A 23,802-nucleotide genomic window follows, 5' to 3' on the forward strand; every position below is an offset into this window, starting at 1 on the left:
GCAATTTTATACTTAAGTACATGTTACTATTAATAATGTCAATCTTCTTACTCTTAGGCCATATTTAATTTTATACCCATTTTTTAATTTCATAATTATAGTGTAAAATTGCTTCTATTTAAATAAATATTTCTGAACTGCCTGCAGCTGATGAGCATCATCTGCCTTGGAAGCCACACTCCAACCTAACTACACTTTCTGCCGTCCGTGGGAAAACCCCAGAAAGTGGGACTTGGTTATTGACAAAACAAACAGCGAATCAGCGTTTTAGAAAGAAACGACTAACCAATGTCTGTCAGCGAACACGAGGACGTCATATATAAGTTTAGTGTGGTCGTCTCCTGTAAATAATATATCTCATAGATGTAGCGATACACTGTATTATTTCACACATTTCTCGTGGAGAATAGGTGTATTTAAATGTTTTTAGTACACTTAGGAAGGTGGCAGTCTTCTGCCAGCCTTCTTGCTGTTGACCGGCTCGCTAGGCTAACTTTAGCGTGATACTTAGCTGGTTAGGATAGTAGCATTAGCTGTCCATTTAGCTAATCAGAGGTTATTACGGGAGCAGTCTAACCTGTTTTCAGAAGCATTTGTCTAACTGGAATGGACTTCGAAATGACAGCCATTTGTAGCCACTAACCGAATTCACGCATATCAAAGGTAAGGTGTCCGTGTTGTTAGCACTGGACGTAAATGACTGTCTCGTGCATTTTAGCTCACTGTACGTTAGCCACTTTCCTCTCTTAAAGGGCCTTTGACTGACAGCTTCTGCCCGGCGACACGCTGCTGATGTTGTCAAAGGAAAATGATGATTAAAGCAAGTCATAGTATCGCTTTGTGGGTGTTATCTGAAAGACCCCGCTAACTCAATGTCACAGCAGGTCAGCGCGTGTCAGTTTGAAATTACTTTCATTTTCAATCTGTGTTGGGTTTTAGCCATGTATGGCGTTAGCCTTACAAAATCTTGTAAAAATGGAATAACGTTACTCAGGCTCTTAAAAACAACAGCGTATTGACGGAGTAAATGTCGCAGTTCAGCAGCTGCTGTCATGCTTGAAACAATTGACGGATGTAGAAGTATTGTGTGCTCTTGACTCTGTCGGGTGGTTGAAAAATCATATCTGAGGTGTGATCAGGGGAAATCCACACGACTAGTATCTGTCTTACCCAAAGTGTCAGAATAAGTCAGCTGTCTGCTCACTCTCTATTTTTAGAAAATTGAAATAAGTAGTAATGAGTAATGTTACACAAAGTGCTGATTTTTAAATAGAAATATCACTGGTCTACTGAATGTAGATGAGGGAGAATACACAATACACACATCAATCTCTCAGAAGAAACCAAAACAAGCGAACTGGATCACAGATTTTCTGAACTCTCAGTGCAGTTAAGACCGTTTTGCCGTGGTTAATTTCAGTATGGCTCATCACACATCTATTTGCATCTAACTAATGAAACTGTTCCAATGTGTGTTTTTTGTTTGTTTGTTTTTTTGCTCAAGTGTACTTTTAGACAGAATGAGCAGTTGTGCTTGTTAGTTGAGTTCTGATTTGTGCTTTGGAATATTTCTAGATTAGAAATATTGTTAATGTTATGAATTATATTAATGCTTAACTTATTGTGGTATTAAAGCACATAACCACAGCTGTCTAACCACATTAATTTACATTGCAGAAATGTAAGCTCATCACTTTCACTTATTAGGTCAAACCTTAAGTGTTCTGGACGGGGGTTTTGTGGGGGGGTTTTCCTAATTTTTCTTGTTTCTTCTTAGACCACAGGTCAAGGTTTCCTTGACATTGGAGCTTCTGCCTAGCATGCAGACATGAGCTCTGCCCTGTGGAGCCAGGAGAAGCCCAGTGGGGGCTTCAGGGAGGACTGGCGGTTCTACATGGTTGTAAAGGAGTGTACAGTGGAGAAGCCTCCCCAGAAGACCCTGAGGATTCCCCGTGGCAGTCTTGGCCAGGCCTGTCAGGAGCGCAACAGCCTAGGAAGAACGCTGCCCCCATGCAAGGGGAAGAAAAGTCTCCGTATTCTGGACCAAACCAACGTGGTTTTGAGCCTGGATGAGCGGGACGTCTTGGAGCTGGATGAGAAGCTGGCTGAATTGCTCTTCCCCATTACTAACTGTGAGGAACGGTATGCGCTACTCTGCAACAAGTCACGGCTAGAGCGTGTCCGTGATATTGACTGTGGTTCCAAGGTGCGCGTCCAGCTGCGCTCAGGGGATGAACCTCTGCCTGGTGTGGTCCGCTTCAAAGGCTCACTGCTTCCTGATAGAGCTCTTTCTGGAATCTGGTTTGGAGTGGAACTTCTGGTGAGATCTCTTTCAGTTTTATTCTCATTTTTGCAAAAACATGGTATCCATGTAGATTCTTAATTTGATTTTTGATCTGTTCATGAAAAATGAGATGACCACTATAGTTTAAATAAAATTTAAAGGACTGACAAAATTGTTTAAATGTAAAAAAAAAAAAAGTAACAATTTAAATGAGAACATTTCAGGCTTAAAAAAGGTTTTATTTCAGCTTCATTCATGTATCTAATTAATATGAGACAAATGCTTGCAAAAGTAAAATAATCACTAAAACCAATGTATTACTTTTTAGTATGACCTTAAAAAAAACTTGAAAACCAGTTATTATGTCTATGTCTGTGTAAACAACTGAAAACTAAATAGGAATAACAAAAAACAGGAACTGTTTCTTGAGTGCTGTTTGAAACCAGGTGATTTTTGCTTGACTCATGCAACTTTTTTTTTTGACATGATGGCTAACTGGAAACTGTTGCAAATGATTCCAGCAAATAAAACACTTATTCTTCAAATAACTTACTTAATAAGTTACAGAAATACCACTATTTCCGCTTACATCTCATGGCACTGATTAGTGAAAGTGCTCAAGAATTTTTTTTTAGTTGTGTTACAAACTGAGTATAGATAAGAATGTAGGTTGTCAGTCTAAGTATGTAAGTGTCATTTATATGGTATTTTATCCCAGTAGACTTACCTACGTACTGGGAGGGAAAAAGATCCCCAGATCTTCTCCTTACACAAAAGCACTGTTGAATTCTTGAACATTTTTGGAAATAATGTATAACAAAAATAGCATAGCTAACAATAAAAAAGCTTTTTTGAAGACTTTTTAAACTGTATTGATGACTGTTGAGGGTACACAGCAGTGCTGCAGAAGCTGAATGAAAAGCAAAATATTCACATTTGTATTGCTTTTACAGCGATGATGCCACACATTGACAACTTCTGTTTCAATTCAGTTGGTTTAAAAGCAGTGTGATAATGACAGTTTGTGTAAATATAACACTGAAAAAACAAACTGTAAAGCTTCAGTCTTGTGAATCATGCATCTAATGGCTTTGAGTAAAAATGTGGGATTAAATAATGTATATTGCTTGTTTTATTTTCAGATATTTTAGGTTTTATTTAACAGATGTGAAGTTATTAGCTAGTACTTAAACTTCTAAAGGAAGTGGCTATAACTGTTTACCGTTTACACAAGGCTAAAACAGAGATGCAGTGTTTAAACTGGTTCGATTGTAAGAAGATAAGGTCAACATTTTAATTCTGTTCCTTTTAATCTCATCACAAAATCTGAGTTTTTGAACTAGGCTATTCATTCTGGACTGTACATGCAGTACAATAATTAAATACAGTACAAAGGCTTGTCTATTGCAGTACAATGTTGTTTGTATTCTTCAGAGTCCAGCTGTTGTCTTCTTGAGTGGGCTGATGGAGCTAAAGCATTCAAACTGCGCCTCAGTATAGCTGCCTCAGTTAGCATATAAGCTTATGATAAAATTCTGATTTATACTCCTAACTACATAGAGTTCAGTATTTTCGCTTTGCCAGCAGTAATGGTGATTCAGCAGTTTTTCTCTCCAAAGAACCTGCCTGTGGATAAAGATGCACAATATCTTATATCATCCAGTGTCTGTACTAGAAATGTTTGCATTTATCATCACAGTAAGTCAAGTCATATTCCTGCTGCAGTAATCGATCAGATGCTCTCACAGCTCTAGGATGTTGACTCACCTTTATTCAAGAACGCTGAGAAAGCAGTTTTGCAAACTGGCCTCCTAATTAGAAGAATAAGTTGCTCATCTTTGTTGCTCCTGTTTTGAGTTGCTCTCTAAATTTGACTCATTGTCTTTCCTCCATTTTCCCATCCCAGGAGGAAGGTCGGGGTCAAGGCTTCACGGAAGGCACCTACCAGGGCCGCCAGCTTTTCCGCTGTGAGGATGAATGTGGTGTGTTTGTAGCCTTGGACAAGCTTGAACTGTGGGAGGATGATGATGACGAACCTTTGGGTGAGCTGGAGGTAGACAATATCGGTCTGGTGGAAGAGGATCAAGACTTTCCTCCACTGGAGATCAACTCAAGGGTCCTGGTGCAGACCAGGGAGGGACCAGAGAGAGGCACCATCATTTTTTGTGACCTGCTACCTGGCAATGAGAGCTTGGGGTACTATGTAGGAGTTGACATGGTAAGAATGGTTCCCTTTAAATGGGTTAATCTATTCACAAATGTACACCTGGACAGATGCAGAAACAGGCAATAAAAATTTTTAATGCTCTGAACTGCTGGTTGGAATAAAGGATCAGTTTGTTCACCTTCCAGTCTGGGGAAAATGCTAAACATTCAACATAATATTCTAAGATCATACAGAAAAACATTCTCTTTTTCTTTTAAGAAGTAAATAATAATGCTAAATCTGGAAGCCCACTGTTATCAGTCAGGTAATAGTAAGTTGAGATGCCTTAGTGCCTAATAATATGTGTTGTATAGTATGCCTATGTGCTATTGTACAACCTTTTCTACAGACTGAGCAATTTTAGTAAAAAAAAAAAATATATATATATAATTTGTTTTTGTCTTTGAGCTTTAGAAGAAAAAAGAAAATGATGATTTCAAAATATAGTGTATTTCCTTTGAATACAGTTCATTCATGTTTGCTGACATTCAGACCATCTATTATCTGTGGTTGCACTACGTCTGCCAGCTATGTCAAACACATTTCAATTCAGTCTCAAGTGGATGTTGCAGTAAACCACTGAATAATAACCAATTAAAATACCTCCAAATTTGTCTTAAGAAAAATCAGTGCAGTTTCAAGTGTCTCATTGTTTTTTTTTTCACATTCAGTCAACTATTATAAAGAAATGTGTCAGTATTGCTATTTTGATACAGACTATGGGTAAAGTCTCTGTAAAGTCTGTAAAACTCAGTGATTTAAACTGCTGGCTCAGATAAAATTACCAGTTTAGACATCCTCTCTCATGATGGAATTCTTACTTTAGGACTTGGTGCGAAAATATAAAAAAAGAAAAGGAAAAAAAAGTCCTACTCTGCTACAGTTTTCATGCTTTATGTTTTTTAAATGTTTTAAATGTTCTACCATTTGTCATCATTTTTATCCATAAACAATTTCATGTGGAATTTGCATGCAATTCCATGTAATTATCACAGTTAATGCCTCATGTTTACTGTACAACTTGCCTGTGTTTATTATTTTCTTTTCTCTGACAGTTACTGTGTAGGAACGCGTCTTGTTGCCTTGGATTGTAGTAGCTGGTATCTATGACTACTGTTGTCAGGCGGGAGTGGTATTGTAGTGATAGAGAGATTGAAATACATAACTAAGGCGTTTGACTGCTGATCGTTATCAGCACCACCAGCAGCTGCAGCAGCAGCAGCCCACTCGGTGCATCTGAGCCTCCCACACAAAGGCAAGACAGTCACGCGGGGAGTGAGGTAAAGACTTAGTGCTGTATGACCCAACAGCATGGCAAAGGGCCAGCAGGCAGCTGAGGAGAGCCCACTGCTCTGCCTCACTCTGCGTCCAGCCTCGCCCTGCCTTCTCTAGCTAGTGGCACTGGCTTCAAGCTTATCTTAGGTTATCCCTCTGAAGCATATTACTGGATTCCAAACTAGAGAAGAAGAAGAATACCGTGGTTGTGCTTGCAGAGACAGTGGAGCTTTCAGTTGGAGGAGGACCTAAGGTGGAAGATATGGTTAATGTGGAAAAAGATGAGATGAGCATGGTTTATCATAACACAGAGGATCGAGTTTAAGCAAAATCTTTAGATAGAGTGGGATACAGCAGACCTTGTTGAACATCAAAAAAATACGAGGAAAAGTACCACGTGTGGCACCACTTTAATCAGTGTTCCAGTGCTGAGGAGCATCTAAGAGGGTTACAAGGTTGTCATGTCTCCAACTCTTTCAGGACAATCCTATCGGGGACTGGGATGGTGTGTTTGATGGAAAGCTGCTGTGTAATTTTGCCAGTTTGGAACACACTCGACTTGTCCCCATCTGTGACGTAATGCCAGGTGAGTTATTTGGTTTTTGTTCCTGGTTTTTACTGTGTTTGTACTGTCTAGCATTAGCATTTCTTTTCCTGATAACATTCAGCTGTGCCTCACTTGGACCAGCACTAAGCTGCTTCCTAGCATTCTGAGTTTGTGTTTTGCTTGCAGCGGGAACAGAGAGCCTTTTGTGTTGATGGCTCACTTGTTTTTGAAAGTCAAGTGAGATACTCTGGCTCTTTGTTCCCCACAGTGGAATATTGATTTGCTTATCTGTGCTGCTGTCTGACTGTTCAAAGTTGTATTCAAGTTTGAATAGTCAGGTGACTATTCAAGACTAATTGACATTGAAGAATTTGCAAATTTGCCACCTTTCTTTAAAACCATTCATTTAGCAGTATCTGACCATGGAGACATGTGTTATCTCAAAGTAGAACTACTTTAAATTGTCTCCCTAAACCAAATGTGTTATTTTTTGGTTCCCAATTCCTCGTGTTTTGATACTTGACAGTGAAAATGTTACTTTATAACTTACAGCTTGCGGGACAAGTGAGGGGCAAGATAACTTGCAGTTAATTAGAATGCCTTAAGCAGCAGTTAGATGCTCTAGTTAACTGTTTATGCAGTTAACAAATTGCACTGGTCATTAATGTGAATTTCCTCTAATATGGATGTATTTTTGGAATTCACAGAATATTCCATGCAGGACCAAAGGCTCCAAAAGCACAGTTTTGCCCCCAGAGGCCCGGCCAGTGACAAGTCGTCCTCTAGCCAAAGCAAACCAAAGAGCAAAGGTAGTGCACTAAGTTATGATGCACAGCTACCTACATGCATAACCACAGCTTGATGTGCTGATAAATCTTAAAGAGGACTTATGGTTATTTCCAGCTTTGTATTTTTATTCTTGGACTCTCTTAGAGTAGCTGTCTGGTCTAAAATTTGAAATAATCCTTTTTTAAAATCTTATCTGAGTCATGATGCAACTCTTCTGTTCATCCACTAAAAAAATGCTTTTAGCTTCTCATCCCTTTAATCTGTCGTTCTTTTGACTGGCTGTCTTTTCCAAAGAGAAGTTTTGAACAACAGGTGGGAGTGACTTGCTCATAGCCAGCACTTTTTGCCTGAGATGACCATATTAGTGGTCAATAGCGCTCATAAGAATTGAAAATGCTGCCTTAAAATTAATGTTTAAAGTAGTTGAAACCCTGAGCTTAACTGTAGTAACACAATAAAGAAATTAGGGAAACAGTGGTGGAAATAATTATTTCATCCCATGCTGAATTTTTAAGTTTCCTTACTTACAAAGAATTGAACAGTTTCAAATTGTTTGGGGGTTTCATTTTAGTATTTAATTGCCAAGCAAACATGACCATACTTGATAGAGAAACCATTCCTGGCAAGGACAGCAGTAAGTTGTTTAGTATAGTTGGCCACTAGGTTTGTACACATCTTAGGAGGGATTTTGGCTCACTCCTCTTTACAGAAACTCTCTAAATACCTTAGGTTTCTAGGGTGCTGCTTGGCAACTCAAAGCTTCAGCTTCCTCCACAGTTTTTCTATTGGGACTAAGGCCTGGAAACTAACTAGAAAACTCAATGACTTTAATGTGCTTCTTCTTTAGAAGAATAGAATACTGTATGATTTGGTGATTGTCATTCTAGAAGACCCATCAACAACCCATCTTCAGTGTTCTTTTTTTGGGAAGGAGATTCTCATCCTAGATTTTACAAAACATGGCCCCTCAATACTGTGAAGTTGTCCTGTACTAACTGTTCTGTCAAAACAGTCCCAAAATATAATGTTTCTAACCCTGCGCTTGACTGTGGGGATGTTGTTCTGTGGGTCTTACTAATCCTCCAATCAAAAAGGGCTCAATTTTGGTTTCATCTGACCATGGCACTTTCTTCTGAATCATTTAGATCACATTTAGAAAGCCATACAGGCATGTAGATATGCTCTCTTGAGCATTAGGACCTTGAAGGCGTTTCAAGATTTCAATCCATTATGGTTTAGTGTGTTATAAATGCTGTTCTTGGTGACTGTGGTCTTAACAGCTTTTTGATCATTAACACGCTGTCTTTGTAGGACTTGCTCTGTCTGTAAATGAAAGCTTTAAATGAGTAAGGAAGAAAGTAAACAGATGACAGGCGTGTTTACCAGAGCTGCTCTACAGTATTTTGATGCAAAGAAAGTCTCAGTCTTAAATTTTGAAGGATTTTAGTCTTTTAGACACAAAGTCTTTTGAGGAACATCCATAGTGTAAATATGTCAGAAAAGATCTTAGATAGACCAGATGTCATGAGCAATGACAAAACCCAAAATCCTAACAATGCTCATCTTAAACAGGAGTTCACAAGCCAATGGATGAGATTTTACTTTTATTCTATGGAAATATCACAGTGGGTTTACTTTAAAGGGGCATTCCATCAAATTTGCCAGGTTGTAAAGCCAAAAATATAAAAAGTTACAAATCTCCTCTTTGTCCTACACATTTCCACTTTTCATACACTACATAAGCCAGTTATGGCTGTCTTTTATTTGTTGCAGATAATTCTTGTTGAAGCTTGTAATATTTTTAGATGAGTAAAATCAGGGATGATACATTTGTTTTGGCGGGAAGTCCCACATAAAAGAAAATAATACAGATTGCTTAAGTTGACTTGATGTGAATGCAGTGCCTCTCACCCTGCTCTTTAACTTTTTGTTGCCGTTCATGATTGATCTTTTCCTTAGAGTTGTAGATGCCTGTTTCCTTTGTTCAGTGTTGAAACATGGTGAGAGAAGTTAAAGCACATACACTGGTACAGTGTGCACACGTGCACATTATGCTTATCTCTCTGTACTTTCTCTTTTCATGTACTTGCTGTATTTACAGGATTAGGTCATCAGTGTGGCAGTAGAAGCAAGTCTGAGTTTTACTATACTTTAAATGGCAGCTCTCTTGATCCCCCAGCCCAGCCCAAATCCAAAAGCACATGGTACATTGATGAAGGTAAAAAGGAAAAAAAAAAGTACTCATGGGATGTCACCATCTTAAAGGCAAGCTACTGTTTACAAACTACATATTAATCTGAGGTACTGCAGAGCTTTAATACATTTACAGTGGCAAAATAAGGGTTTACATTCCCTCTATAGTAAAAGGCATTCACACTCTGGTACTGTGAGTTGCCATAAATAAACAGGTCCACCAAATGTGTGCCGTTAAGTATGGGTAATATAAAGAGAATGTTGTAGAATTTGATGAACGACGTTTCAAAGCTGCTAAATGAGTACCTCGAGGTACCGTAAGCCTTGAGCACTGGATACTCATTTGATTTATTGATTTAATTCAATTGCATTTTATTCACACAGTGCCTAATCAAAACAACAGTTGCCTCAATTTGCTCCAATGTATTGCTGGCCAGAGCCTGTGCTGCATGTAATTTCCCCGCTCTGTCCTGGTTATCTGCAGCTATCCAAGAAAGACTAAAAATGTAAACGAAAGGAAAACAGTTCCAGAGTGGATTTGTTCAAGTGTCTTTGAGTTCCAAGTCATAAATTTTGGGGCAAAAAAAAGGTTATGTGATTGATTTTGCAAAAGAAGGATAACTGTGAGGTTTCCCCCCCCTTCCCAAGGTTCTGGTAACAAAAAGTAATTGCAACCAGATTTAAGTAAACAGTATTTATACAGAGCAATACTATCAAGTAGTTTGCTGCAGTAGCTTGCTGTAAGGACTTTTCCAGTAGTCTTGTCCCTATTCACAATTTCAGTGTTTCTTTGTGGTATTCTACCTGCATGAGCTATTTGGTGTTTCTAAAGGCTTTTATTGATGCTTTGTGCTGCAAATGACTCCTTACCTTTCTGATATTTTTGTTTTTTGCTACTGATGGTGGTTCAGCACATTTGCCAGCAAAAGCATTAGTAAAAGATTAGGTTTGTGGAGTCAGGCTTGGCAAATTTTTGTCAGCTTGTTGTCTTGTTTATGTGTTTCTCATGGTGTAGGAAAACAAGTTGATTGTTTTTGTTCTTCTTCCACTGCTCGTTTCATCACCAATCATCACTAGCAGTTGTGAATAAATTCTTTAAGAATATTTATTGTCCTTGGATCCAGTGACAGAATCACAAAGTAAAAGAAAATATAAATAAGATTAAAAGACATGCAGGAAAAGGTGATAATGTGCCTAAATATCATGGCAAATTTGGACTAATCATAAGCAGAATTTGCTGTCTATAGCTGTTTGTGATGTTGCCGTGTCATGGCAAAATAATATTTGAAAACCTTCTGTGTTATTTCAGTAATGCATTCAGTTCAGGTAATTTCACATGCTGTTTGAAATTAGGACAGTCACAAATAGCTGATGTGCCATTTTCACAACTGCTTACTCATCCTGTGAATGTGTAATCATTTTCATCTTCCTCAGGGTTACCCTGCATATTTTGGGCCTTTTATGCACTGGTGCTCTCATTTGATTCAAAGTCAGCAGACAAGGTTACACATTTCTGTGGTTCTTTCAGTACAGGAAGAGTTGATTTGGAGATGCACAAGCTTGAAGGTGCATTCTGTCATGACAATTCAGTCAGCACTGGTTATATCGCACTTTTTTTTATCACTGGTACATTTAAAATTCAGAGAGACACAATGAATAAACATGTATTTGTTGTTTATTCTCTCTCTGGATAAGCTATGTTACCACAGTGCAATGGTGTCTGTTTATTACAGAGAAACAAATGTTACAATTTAGAGGATAACAATTTGTAAAAAATTCAGAGAGGGGCAATGAAACTGTGAGATTGGTTTATGAAGTCACATTATTAGAGATTGTTTGAGGTTGTTGTGTAGCGTGCACCCTAGGTGGCAAAAGCAATAAAATCCATAGATAATAAATACTGAACTAAATTTTTATAACTAAAATAGCTAAAAACTAAGTGGCTTTCTATTATGTTATGCTCTTTATATTACTCAGTTTTCCATATTGAATTTCAAGAAGAAAACAAATGTCAACGTCCTCTAACAGGGCTGTGTATACTGAACATTGTAAAGGGTAGTGGGGCATAAATTCAGTAACTTCCCACTTCTGTAAAAAAATGGTGTGTAAAGTTCCACTTTTCAGCTTTTCAGTCATTCAAGTCATTCACTGTTCAAGGATTTGCATGAAACATTATATTTATAGCAGTGGAAATGCAGATGTAAATTGCGGTGGCTTTACCAGAATCTCCAGCTTGCATCAGATATTACGTAGTGACTGAACTGTCCTGAACATAGGGAATTCATCTGAAAAGTCCCATTTCACAAACACATGGTTTGAATTAATGGTTAATGGTATTTCATTGTGTACTTCATTTCATGAAATATTTGTTCACAACTTGATTTTTTTTTTTTCTTTTTCAAAATTAGCTGACTCACTGTGACATATGGAAAATCTGTTACTTGATTCTGGCAGTAAATTGATTGAATGATAATCAATTACTTAACCTCATACCACAGCTGAGGGCATTTTCACACCATATAGAATATTGCTCAGCAATGGACAATTATTTTTTACATAATATCTAAAAGACATAGATAATTATTTCTGCTTGCCAGTATCTACTCAACAGTATACCCTTTCACAGATGCCTCTTATTTTGGTATTTTCTTCTCATTTAAATAACAAATATCTGGTCCATCTCAGCTTTTGTTGTTCATTTTCATGTTTTCTTCGGCTTGATCAGTGGGTCCAATATTTGAGAATTACTTCTATTATTTCCTTTTTACAGATTGTCAGCAAAATAAATGAATAGATGGCACTACTTTGGCACTCATGTGTCTCAAAGTTCCCTGAACCTACATTTTCAGAAAAAGATGCCATTTACTGCATTTTTACTACAAATTTCTTAGAGTTTGATCAGTAAATAACAGTAAAAATCAGTCCTGGTCATGAAAAGACTCTTAATGGTTGATCTCTACTGTTTCCATGTGTTACTGATGTATCACTGATGTGTGATAGCTTTGGCGTCATTTTTGTGAAAATGCCCAAAGATGCTGTAAAAATGGTGTTTACCATGTAGTAATTCATCACCATCTGAAACCATCTGCTGATCTGCTGCATGTGGTAAAAATGGAATAAAACAAGCATTTATAGTTTTCCTCCCTAAAGACTCTCTACAGTCTCTGCCCTACACACAGCCTACAGAATATATTTTTAAAAAACATATTAAGTTTTGGGTTTTGTTTTCTCTCATGCAGTTGGGGAGGACCCCGCCAAGTCACTTACTGACACACCCCCTGACTTCAACCAGTCCTCTCCACCATCCAGGGCCCCACCCTCTGGCTCATTGTCCAGCGACAACAAATTTCACTCGCTGCCCTTCAGTCTCAATCGTAAGCCTGGGCCTATTGACAGCATGAGCCATGGACCCCTGTCACTCTCTGTTCAGTCAGTGATGGGAGAGCAATCAGAGTCCCCTTCTTCTGCTGCTCCTCCCTCGCCACGGCCTTCAACACCTCCTCGAGGACAACCAGGTTTGGAGGTGGGGTCTCTGGTAGAGGTGAAAGAGAACCCTCCTCTGTGTGGTGTCATCCGTTGGGTGGGTCTGCCTCCTGGCCTACTGGAGCCTCTGGCTGGTCTGGAGCTGGTGAGACGACACAAAGATGTAAAATTAGGGACAGGAATTAGAGATACTGCTTGTCTTGCCAGTATTATGCAGTATATTAATTTGTTGATGTTTTTGTCCTACCCTTCCCCCATTATTATTGCATTTCCTGTCTGTCGTGAGCCTGAGCTCAACTCGTCATATTATTGCCATTTTGCACATAGTGTAAATATATTTTGCTATCATTGCAAACACTTTGAACAAACACTGCCTTGGTAAATAATATATTGGTAGACAGACAGTATGCATATGGTTAACACATACTAACTGACTTCTATATAGACTAGGTATATGAAATTCAGTATATCAGATACTGAACAGCCACATTATTGTCAAGAAGTACACGATCAGGCAGTCCTTGGTTCCCAGACGTTTGGAGTTAAAGAAAATTTTACTTTTTTAGAGTACATGTTTGTAGGACCTTGCAACAATTTAATCACATGACCTTGTAATTCCAGGAAGAAGAGTGCCCTGGTTGCACTGATGGCACATTCAAAGGCACACGTTATTTCACCTGTCCCCCTAAAAAAGCCCTGTTTGTGAAGCTGAAGTGCTGCCGGCCCGATTCCCGTTTCCCGTCCCTTCACCATTCCTCCAACCCCATAGAGCGCTGCAACTCCATTGGTGAGTCATTTGGAGGTATATCAATAATTAAAATGATCTCACAAATTTTGTGCTTAAACTTGTGCTATGTGTATTTTCTGCAGCATTTGGGGGTTACCTGAGTGAGGTGGTACATGAGAACACACCTCCACGCACAGAAAATGATGGCCTGGATGTCATGGTGGGAAAGAAGAAAGGCATTCAGGGTCACTACAACTCCTGCTACCTGGATTCAACCCTCTTCTGGTCAGTACTCTTTAGGTGTAAGGGTAAATACTTTTTTATCTACAGTATGTGAAATTTGTTTTATTGCCCTATGTGCACTTTAATTATCGATTGACTGCACAGAGCCTCACAAGCCCTTGCCTTAAAGCAGTAACTTAATAGATTTTTTTTTTTTTAAAGCTTTGACCAGGATGAGCTCCAGCTGTGAGCTGACTGGGAGATAGTTGTATAGCAGTTTCTGTCAACAGTCATTTTAGGTGAAGCAGTCAATCCAGAATAGTAGAAATTCCTGTAATAGTGCTTGAACTATTGTTGTAGTTATTAAATTCAGTCTGAGGGCTTTAGACAGTAAGGAAGGTTCAAGATTCACATGTGATGCTTAATTAACAAAATGGACACTAATGTAACTGAACAAATTGTGTTATGTGCATCATATGAAGTTTTACAACTAGGTATCCATGATTTAATACAAATGTTGAAAATGGATATTTGACCAGTAGCTTTTAGTGAATTATTTGTTCAGTTTTTTTGTTTTATTTTTCTTTTTGTTCCAGGTTTAGATTAAAATTTAAATGAAACATTTGGACATCTTACTATCAGAAAATATCTTCTTGTTTGCGGATAAACAGCCATCAAGCTAGTTATATTTCCAACTGTGATACTTTTGGGTCTGGATTTTTAGTAAACAAAGACAACCATTGTATGGCAATTAGCTAACAGGCAACATTCATTTTAATTCCTTTGGTGGTCCTTTGCAGTTTGTTTTCCTTCAGTTCTGTACTGGACACGGTTCTGCTGAGGCCACGATCAAAGACTGACGTAGAATATTACAGAGAGACTCAAGAGCTGCTGCGTACAGAGATAGTCAACCCTCTTCGCATGTAAGTCTTAAAAGATACTCAGATCCATGTATTTAACTCTTGCAGTATTGTAAGTCTGTGTTGGAACAGTGCTGAACAATTTTAAATTAGAGCTCATACATTTAAATAAAATAGTACTTTTTTATTCCATCCATCAAAACCTGAATTTAGATGTGAAGCAAACTGCTTCTGAAAAGCTAAACTGTAGTTGTATTTGCTAAACTGTATTGGAGTATTTAGACCACTTTGTTTTCTAGACATGGATATGTTTGTGCCACTAAAGTTATGAAGCTAAGAAGGATCTTGGAGAAAGTAGAAGCTGCTTCTGGATTTACATCTGAAGAAAAAGGTATGAGACTTTTTTTTTTTTTTTACCTTGTGCTCATTATCATGGGTTTGGAAATTGATATTGGAAGTTGTCTCAATTACTAGTATTCTACTAGTATTGCTTTTGTGTCTGGCTAAGGATGTAGATTTTATGTGACAAATTTCAAAATAAATGCTATAAAAAAGAAGACACCTACATACCAAATCATTAATATACTATATACGTACACTCATAGTTTGAACAGTTTATGGTGGCATTTGTGCAGAAATATTGCCTCAAAACTCATTTCAGTTAATTTTGCATTGCAGATCCTGAGGAGTTCCTCAATATCCTTTTCCATCACATACTGAGGGTGGATCCGTTGCTCAAGCTAAGGTAAAGGCCAAGTAACTTAGAACTAAATGTGAAAATCTGTAAATTCCAAGGAAATACAGGTTTATGTAATTTACTTTTTTTCCAAGATTAAAAAAACAAATACCAAAAGAAAATACCCAAACTGATAGGTTTTGTAAAATTAAAATATTTTACTACTCCAAAAGTGACTGTTTCAGACACCAAGAAGAAAACTGATTAAGCCATGGAGAGAATGTATGCTCACTGGCCACTTCATTAGATACACCTTGATAGTACTTGGTTAATATACTATATACATTTTGAAAAATTCTTCCAAGATGTTGACTTGTTTTGACATGATATCAACAATGTTCATGCATTTTTTTGTCAGCTAGACATCCATGTGAATCTTGTAAACTTAAAAAAAAAAAAAAATACTTATCAGTAATATTCTATTACCCAGTTTTGATGAACCTTTGTGGATAGCAGCATTGGTTTCCCATTCTTAGTGACAAAAGTGTTACCTCTAGTGTGGTCTAGAACTCTAGGCTCTGACCAAGGTACGCTCTTCTGCATACACTGGTTTAAACAAGTGGTTATTTGAGTTACTGGGTCCTTGCTATTAGCTTGAAGCAGTTTCATCTGACCTCTGACATAAGTTTAGTCCTTTATTTAACCAGGTAAAAAAATCTCATTGAGATTAAAAATCTCATTTCCAAGAGAGACCTGGCAGTGAGGTATTTTTATCCAGAGCACTGATTCTCACTGAATATTTTCTTTTTTTCAAAGAATTCTCTGTAAATTCTAGACGTTGTTGTGTGGGTAAATCCCAATAGAGCCATAGTTTCTGAAGTACTATGACCAGGCTGTCTGGCACCCACAACCATGCTATGCTCAAAGTCATTTAAATGACATTTCTTAAACAAAAAACATCCAGAAAGCACCATCCCTCCATCTAAACAGTCTTTAATTGCTAAAACATGTTATTACTTTGCTTTTCGTAAATAATTAGTTAGGGATGGTAATAAAAAAATTGTCTGAAACAATTCAATACTTTTCACACAAAAATAATATTAAAGGTAAGGGTTATGATGTGCCATAAAGAACCTCCCCCTGATTATCAGTGCATTACCAGACAGTGGAAATATAGTCACAACAGCACTAAACCAGGTGTCTAAATCTGTAATATGTAAATTTATACCACAGTTCTTGACACTGGAACCTTTATGGGCTACAACATGGGCAAAGTGGTTGGACTGTGGGAATTTTTCTGACAGACTGAAAACTAATGTTGCGGTTTTATTTACAAATCTTTGAAATTCCGATGAGCAGATGACTGTTGTTTTGCTGTACATGAGTTGTTAAGCTGTGTCATTAAAAGTTGCCGAACTCGGAATGAATGCTACTGACAATCTTTAATCTGATTTTACAGTCTATCAGAGACATGCAGATATAGTGAAACAAATGTTAGATTTTGAGCTGTTAAATGTCAAACAGCCTGATTTTAAAAACATGTTAAAAATTTCCGTTTATGTTGATCTTTCACCTCCTGCTCATATTTCACAAATTCTGAGACTATTTTTACTTCTTTGATAAATTGTTACAAATATTGGTACTGGTATTTTTCAGCTTATATAAGTAAAAATTGCTCTTTGCTGTATCATTTTTTAGGAAAAAGCGTACAGTTCATAAAGAGCTTCCAAGAGCTGTACACAATTAGTTTTTCCTTGAGGAAGGAAGATCATTGAACAAAGACTTTGCTGTTGTTTTCTAGGTCAGCAGGTCAAAAGGTCCAAGACTGTTATTTTTACCAGATCTTCATGGATAAGAAGGACAAGGTCGGAGTTCCCACCATCCAGCAGCTCCTGGAATGGTCTTTCATCAACAGCGACCTAAAGTTTGCAGAGGTTTATTTGAATTATTTTCAAAAGTTTGATATTATAGTGCATTGACTGGTTTGGTGGGTGCCCATTGGGTAGTCTTTGACCAAATGTGAGCAGATACCAAAAATGTACCCAAAATCTGGACTCTAACCAGCTGTTTGAAAACTTGTTTTGCAAGTCTAAAAACATTTTATATACTAATTAATCTTTTTTTTTTTTTTTTTTTTTTTTAACATTCAAAGAAAAAAAGAGTTTGAATCAAGAGGTTGTAACTGAAATATTACATTGACATGTACTTACTTATAAATGTTTTTGGAGTGTTTAATTTACTTGACCAGAAACGTTTTTCAGTTTTACTCCAGCATGTGCTATAGAAGTTGCACCTTTCCTTTAAAATAAGACATGTATTTCCAGATATTAACGATTACACAGTTTGAACCGTATATTATGTATTTAATATCCTCTTTTTCTTTCCTGTTGTTGGAAAGACTTCCTCTTATTTGTCTGTAGCATGATAGTCTCAGTTCCTGTTTTATGACTTGGACATTTATAGACGACCACCTATGGGTTCTCTTTCTCTGTTAGGCTCCTTCCTGCCTAATTATCCAGATGCCCCGCTTTGGCAAAGACTTCAAAATGTTCAACAAAATTTTCCCCTCCTTGGAACTGGACATCACAGATCTTCTTGAAGACAGTGAGTAGCTAATATTTATTTCCAGTCTAGATCTGTAATGTGCTGGTCAGTGGTGATTCAAAGCTGTATGTGGCATTTGGTAATGAATTTCCACTCAGTTGTCACTTCAGCTCAGCTGAGATAAAGGAACCAATTTTTCTTGCTTTCCAGCCTGCTCTCAACTTTTTGAAGAATTTAACTTTGGTACAGTGTGTCGGCAGTGATAAAGGTTTGTTTTCTTATCCAGCTCCAAGGGAATGTCGTATCTGCGGAGGCCTGGCTCTCTACGAGTGCCGAGACTGTTATGAGGACGGGGACATCACTGCTGGCAAGATTAAACAGTTCTGTGAAAAGTGCAATACACAGGTAAATAACTCAAGGCATTGTTGCAACATTACTTCAACCAGAAACAAGTTTTAAAGTCTATGCCAGAATCAGCCATTTGGTGGCGCCAAATCCAAAGAAATCCTAGTGGTTCAGTGTTAAGTTTAACAAACTCTTTGTATTTTTATTTTTATTTTTTTCAAATAATTTGTATGGCAGTAGGATTCCTGGAAGACTTTTGTTTCCTCTTGTTTCTCCTTTATATATTTCTTAAATAACTGTGGAATATTTCTAATAACATGTTTAACATCTTTTGTTTGTCACTAAAAGGCCACTGTAACAAATGGTGTATGACGCGGGACATATGTGCTTGTACTGATTTAGGTTCACCTCCATCCGAGGAGAAAAGCCCATCGACACGGCAAACTGTCCGTTCCCAAGGAGCTACAAGAAAGTACAGGCCGTCAGGGCAGTTTTCCCCGCCAGAGGATGGAGCTGTTCGCCGTGCTGTGCATCGAAACCAGTCACTACGTGGCCTTCGTCAAGTACGGCAGCGCAGATTCAGCCTGGCTCTTCTTCGACAGCATGGCCGACCGTGATGGTGCGTGTGATGGCCTGTTGATGTCGTTTTTGTAAATTTTGACTGAAGTTACTATCATTTAAAAAAACAAAAAACATCTTCTTTGTTTAATGTCAAAACTACGATCCACAATAATTTAAAAACTATTTATACAAATAAGCAAACAATTGTTTGTTAAGATGCCAAGAAATATTTAATTAACCTCTAGTGCATAAGCTGCTATGTAGCATTTTTGTTGCTTTCTTATGAGATTGTGCTACTGTCCACTGGTAACTTGATAACAGCTTTATAGTTTCACCTTTTTTTAAGGACGTTGTTGTAAAAAATCAACTAATAGTGATTGCATTTAATTAAAATTGAAGAGGCATTTCAGTCATGACCTAGCTTTGTTGTGTCCATTCTGCTGTCTCTAATGACCTTGCTTGCAATTTTTCAGGAGGGCAGAATGGTTTCAACATCCCGCAAGTTTCTCCCTGTCCGGAAGTGGAAGCCTACCTGAAAATGACCCCAGAGGAGCTGCACACCCTTGATCCCAAAAGCATCCAGGGCCAGGCCCGACGCCTCCTGTGTGATGCTTATATGTGCATGTACCAGAGCCCGACGATGAGCCTGTACAAGTAGAACCCTCTCCCAAGACCCCTACCCTCCTGCTCCTGCTCCTTAGTCACTCCACCTCCCCAAGGCAGAAAAGTTCCAGGAAGACCAAAAATTAAACTAAAAGAAGAACGGCTGCCTGCCAGTAGGGGCACTGTCCAGAATTAATCCTTTCCCCTCTTACTCTCCTCAATGCCTGTTTGGTTCTGGAGGCTGGAGAGATGGAAGAAAGGGGGAGAAGCCTATTTGCACTGTGCATTAGTTGAAGTGTTGTGTTCTTCATGTAGTCCTATGTAGCTTCCCTGTGTCTCACAGCTGAGCATTGGTAGTGGATGATGAAGCAAATGTAGGCATTATGAGGAATCACTCCCTGTTGAGGGAGGAAAGAGATAATGGGCGGGAGGGCATGTTGCGTTGCAGTGACTGACAAAACATGTGCAACAAAAACACAATGAACTAGTGGGAAGACCTTGCTCACCTCATTTACCTTAAGAAAAGAGGAGTCTTGCTATTCTTAATCACTGAAAATGTTGGGAGCTTTCCATAACGCACATTAAGGAAGTAATGCAGTGTGCAAATCCTCATCCAACCTGTACGCTTCTGTGTAAAATACCTAAGTAGCATAGTCTTGGTAGTAACATCAACAGTATAGATGTCAACCTACTGTGCAGCTGCATCAAAACCAGACTCTTTGCTCTTTGTGAACAGGTTTGCATAATTTCCCATCAAACTGTGTAAGTGTCTTTACAGTATGTTTTGCAGAAACAGATGTAGCCATTGTAAAAGTCTCACGTTTTACTGCATACTTGCATAACTAATGCTGCACCTTTTACTTCATCCCCAAGCGAACCTATCAGGAAACATTTAGGTTTTGTTTTTTATTTTATTTTCCTCCCCATTTGAAGTCACAGTGAGTGCTAATTTGTCGGTCAGGAGACATCGGTTTTGTGTTACAGAATACAAATTTGCTCCTCTGCTCTAGTTGTAAAGAATGGTCTGCATTGCTAATGCAGTGTAGATGCCAGATACATTCATGAAGGGGGACTTGTACAATGGCTGCTGTTGTAAAGCTGATTGGTGGAGCACTCCATGCATTCATAGGGTCAATGAGGTGAAATACTGGAAAAGTCTGACTGTTTTCTTTAAGGTAAGTGTGTGTGATGTGAAGAATTTCATATGCAGTGTTTTTAAGTCTGTCACTCATTGTGTTGATGAGTAAAACTAAATTATGTTTTATGTTTACAAAACCTTTTCTCTGCCCATCATGGCGCATTGGATATCCTATGATTTAGGTGAAGCAGGTATTGACTCTCGCTGCCTTTAATGAAAGTGTAACTTGCAATATTTCCATCCAGGCACAAGATAACAAAACAATTGTGATCAAAATATTATTATTTATTGTACTTTAAACATATTACAAACTATTCTCCCTTTCTAAGAAAAAGAAACAGGGTTCATGAAAGTGTACGTTTTGGGTACTCCTTGTCCTCTTACTCTTTATGAAGTAAGTTTTTGTCAACAGCAGCTACTACTGAATGTTCATAGTGACACATGGAACAGTTAACAGATGATGGGAAATGAAGAGGCACAAGGCTGGTAACCTTGACGCATCAATGTATGTAAAGAAAAAAATAAATAAAAAGATGATCCTTGATTCCATTATATTCCCGAAAACCAAAAGCTTACCAATCTAAATACAAAGTGATTGTTTTTTTGTTTTTTTTTTATATAATCCAAAAATGGGAAATAACAAACTACAAAATACAGATGTTGGCATCAGCATTATAAATATACACACATATATATATATATATATTTTACTTAACTTAATCACACCTTAATAATCATGGATTAGGTTGTGATTATTAGGTGACCGTATAAGGACAAATTTTAAAGTACCTCTCACCTGACAACTTCCATTTTTGGTCTGTGGTCGTTTCCACTGTTGCAGGTATCCTGACACCTGTGCAAACTTTTTCTGCACTGCTGGAGCTTATCACTGATTGGAGCCTTGTTCTCTATGAGAGAAGTCTCAGAGCAGAGATTAGGATTGAGATTTTTTTTTCCTCTTTCATCTGTACAGTGTAGACATATGTAACAGGTGGAAAATTAATGTCAGTGATGTTCCTGTAAATGTTAAAAATAAAGCCCATTTTGAAGGGTGAAATGTCAAGTCTTGTGTATTTTGTGCCAGTGTAGGAATTTTTCTGCAGATGCTGTGCGGTGTTGGAGCGAATTTGCAAGTTTTCTGGTTGGTATTTCAGCCATGTAGTCACTAAGGGTTTTTAACTTGGCACATGAATAAGTAGATCTTTATTTTTTTTAAATGTGTCAAACTACATTAACAAGAATAAATGAGGCTAACGCATTTTTTGGTCTTCATTTGCAGCAGTGATGCTGAAGCACATGGCAAGTTATAGCATGATATATACTTTTTATTTTATATTTGCTTTATGTTTGCCTAATAATTTGGGAAGAAATAGGTATTTTTAAAATTAATTTTCATGCTAAACAGTACTTCCAGCTAGATTTTCAGTCTGTTTTTTTATTTTTTATTAAAGTGTATATAAAGCAACTCTGCCTTCATTATAGACTTTATCATACCCAGTCTTTTTTGGGCTGGGTAGGAAATCATGGTGCTAGGTTTAAACTGACTGCTATCATTCCATGGCACAGATGTGATACTGAAAAATGTGAGACTGGTTTCTACTACAAAACACTACTTTCTGAATCTGATGAAAACTCACTTATGTCAGGCTAGTGTTGTGCAAATGCACAAAGACTGATTTTAGTACCTGTAGCTTGCATCTCATCTGCCATTAACAAACATGAATGTCAGTATGTATTTTCTTGTTCAGTGTTATTACTTTTAATTAATTTTTATTTTTGTATTAATTAATTTATTTATTTTTTAAAGGCATATAGGTATGAATCCCCACAGATCCCTTGGTGTATTCATGACTGTTTAAAGTGTGTATTATCCCCGCATAGAAAGATCAGTTTCTTTACTGACAGGATTACTACCATCATCCACTGACATATAAACATTTAACAACAGTATGATTACAGCCTGTTATTGTTACGGGAGAATGTGAAAGATTAGTTATAGTCTGTTTTGAACACTCGGTTGGTTGCAGTCTTCTAGCTGCCCTAATATGCTCAGCTTAAGTCTACATCGGTGACCCAATTCCCCAGACGACCTCTGACAAAATGATATGCCTGGATAAATCAGCATGCATTATACATGGATCTCCACCCCGGACGGGAGGCCTATTCCACACCTTACCCTGTTTAGTTTTTAGTCAAACTTGAAACCAGCTTAGCAAGCTGACTTCAGAAGTGCCAGATAAGTATTTGTCAACAGAACAGCTGGCGCACAATGCCCTCTTGTAGCTTTATGCCACAGCATATGCCAGCCGCTCGTAGCGTGTGGTAATTTAGCCGGGGCTGGTTCTACGGGAACAGATGGGCTCAAGTATTGTTATTCTCTCTCCAGCTCAGGGCCCCTGGGGGGAATCACTAAATAAAATCAAAGCAGATGGACCTCTCTGGGCTAGGCTGTGTTTATGATAAACAGTCAGTAGAACCAGTGTCCATCTAACACCTTAACCCCACCCTCCACACAAACTAACAGCAAACAGGATTACAGTAGTTTAACCTCACCTGCTTTGGTCTTAAACTTTTGATTCACCGAAAAACAGCAGTCAAACCCAAACAAATAGAAGGGTTAGGAAAGAGCTAAATTAGGACTTACCCCATCCTGTGGAGAGTTTCAACAATTTCCATAAACCACAAGTCATTCTTTACTCACTTGACCTTAAACTTTAAAATTCTCCCAAAACAGAAACTCTTATTTTGGCGCTGGATTAGAAATGTCTCACTAGCCTGTTCTTTCTCACTGACAGAGGACTGTTTTGTTCTTTTATAACCTTGCCAAGATTTCATTGCTGTGGTTCTCACATCCACGCCATGGACACAGGCCTTGGTGGCAGCATGGGCATGTTAAACACCATCTCATAAGGTAATCTGGTGTCCCCTGTTGTTATATGGTGCACAGAAATGCAGAAGAGTTCTCACTTAGCATTGAAGTTCAAATCTACTTTCATTCCCATGGGAAAAAACAGCTATAAACAAAGGAATCCTATCAGTGCAGAAGGAAGGTAAATGTTTGCGGCCATTCAGACAACAGGAAAGCAGTGATTTCCGGCACTAAAGATGAAAAAGAGTGGAGCATGAATGGTTTTAAGCCAATCAGTCCTAACTCAATATACCACTTCAGTGTTGTTTTAACTCCATCACGGTAACCGGTTTTATTTAGTGTCTTCAAAGGTCAGTTTCTGATGAAGTCAAAGTAGTGTAATCAACCTAAATGTCTATTGCCAGAAGTATTAACTCAGCAGTTACTCAGTCACTTTAAGCTATCTTAAAATTTTTCTTTAGGATTCCCCCCCCCCAAACT

General features: G+C 38.0%; 1 protein-coding gene across 3 annotated transcripts; it reads left to right on the forward strand.

Moving 5' to 3' along the window:
• Positions 1-306: 306 nt before the first annotated feature.
• cyld (cylindromatosis (turban tumor syndrome)) lies at positions 307-21,510 on the forward strand. Of its 3 annotated transcripts, XM_084929147.1 has the most exons (17): positions 307-663; positions 1,778-2,320; positions 4,191-4,502; positions 6,246-6,351; positions 7,020-7,121; positions 9,203-9,319; positions 12,534-12,922; positions 13,399-13,564; positions 13,648-13,789; positions 14,527-14,649; positions 14,886-14,977; positions 15,265-15,331; positions 17,064-17,196; positions 17,758-17,866; positions 18,093-18,211; positions 18,554-18,770; positions 19,186-21,510. In XM_084929147.1, the coding sequence occupies exons 2-17, from the start codon at positions 1,829-1,831 to the stop codon at positions 19,368-19,370; spliced, it is 2,871 nt and encodes a 956-aa protein (XP_084785273.1). In that variant the 5' UTR covers positions 307-663; positions 1,778-1,828; the 3' UTR covers positions 19,371-21,510. The 3 variants fall into 3 exon arrangements, with proteins under 3 accessions (XP_084785273.1, XP_084785279.1, XP_084785284.1); XM_084929153.1 differs by lacking the exon at positions 9,203-9,319; XM_084929158.1 differs by lacking the exons at positions 7,020-7,121; positions 9,203-9,319.
• Positions 21,511-23,802: the final 2,292 nt, after the last annotated feature.

Source organism: Perissodus microlepis, chromosome 1, assembly GCF_051167445.1.
Source record: "Perissodus microlepis isolate ML-2025 ecotype Zambia chromosome 1, ASM5116744v1, whole genome shotgun sequence".
NCBI classification, from domain to species: Eukaryota; Metazoa; Chordata; class Actinopteri; order Cichliformes; family Cichlidae; genus Perissodus; species Perissodus microlepis.

What these genes read in the sequence shown, in the direction of transcription:
- cyld (XM_084929147.1), top strand. Translation starts at nt 1,829, where the DNA reads ATGAGCTCTGCCCTGTGGAGCCAGGAGAAGCCCAGTGGGGGCTTCAGG. An exon ending in AGAGCGCTGCAACTCCATTG is followed by an intron (nt 13,565 to 13,647) that starts GTGAGTCATTTG and finishes TATTTTCTGCAG; the next exon opens with CATTTGGGGGTTACCTGAGT. An exon ending in GATCCGTTGCTCAAGCTAAG is followed by an intron (nt 15,332 to 17,063) that starts GTAAAGGCCAAG and finishes GTTGTTTTCTAG; the next exon opens with GTCAGCAGGTCAAAAGGTCC.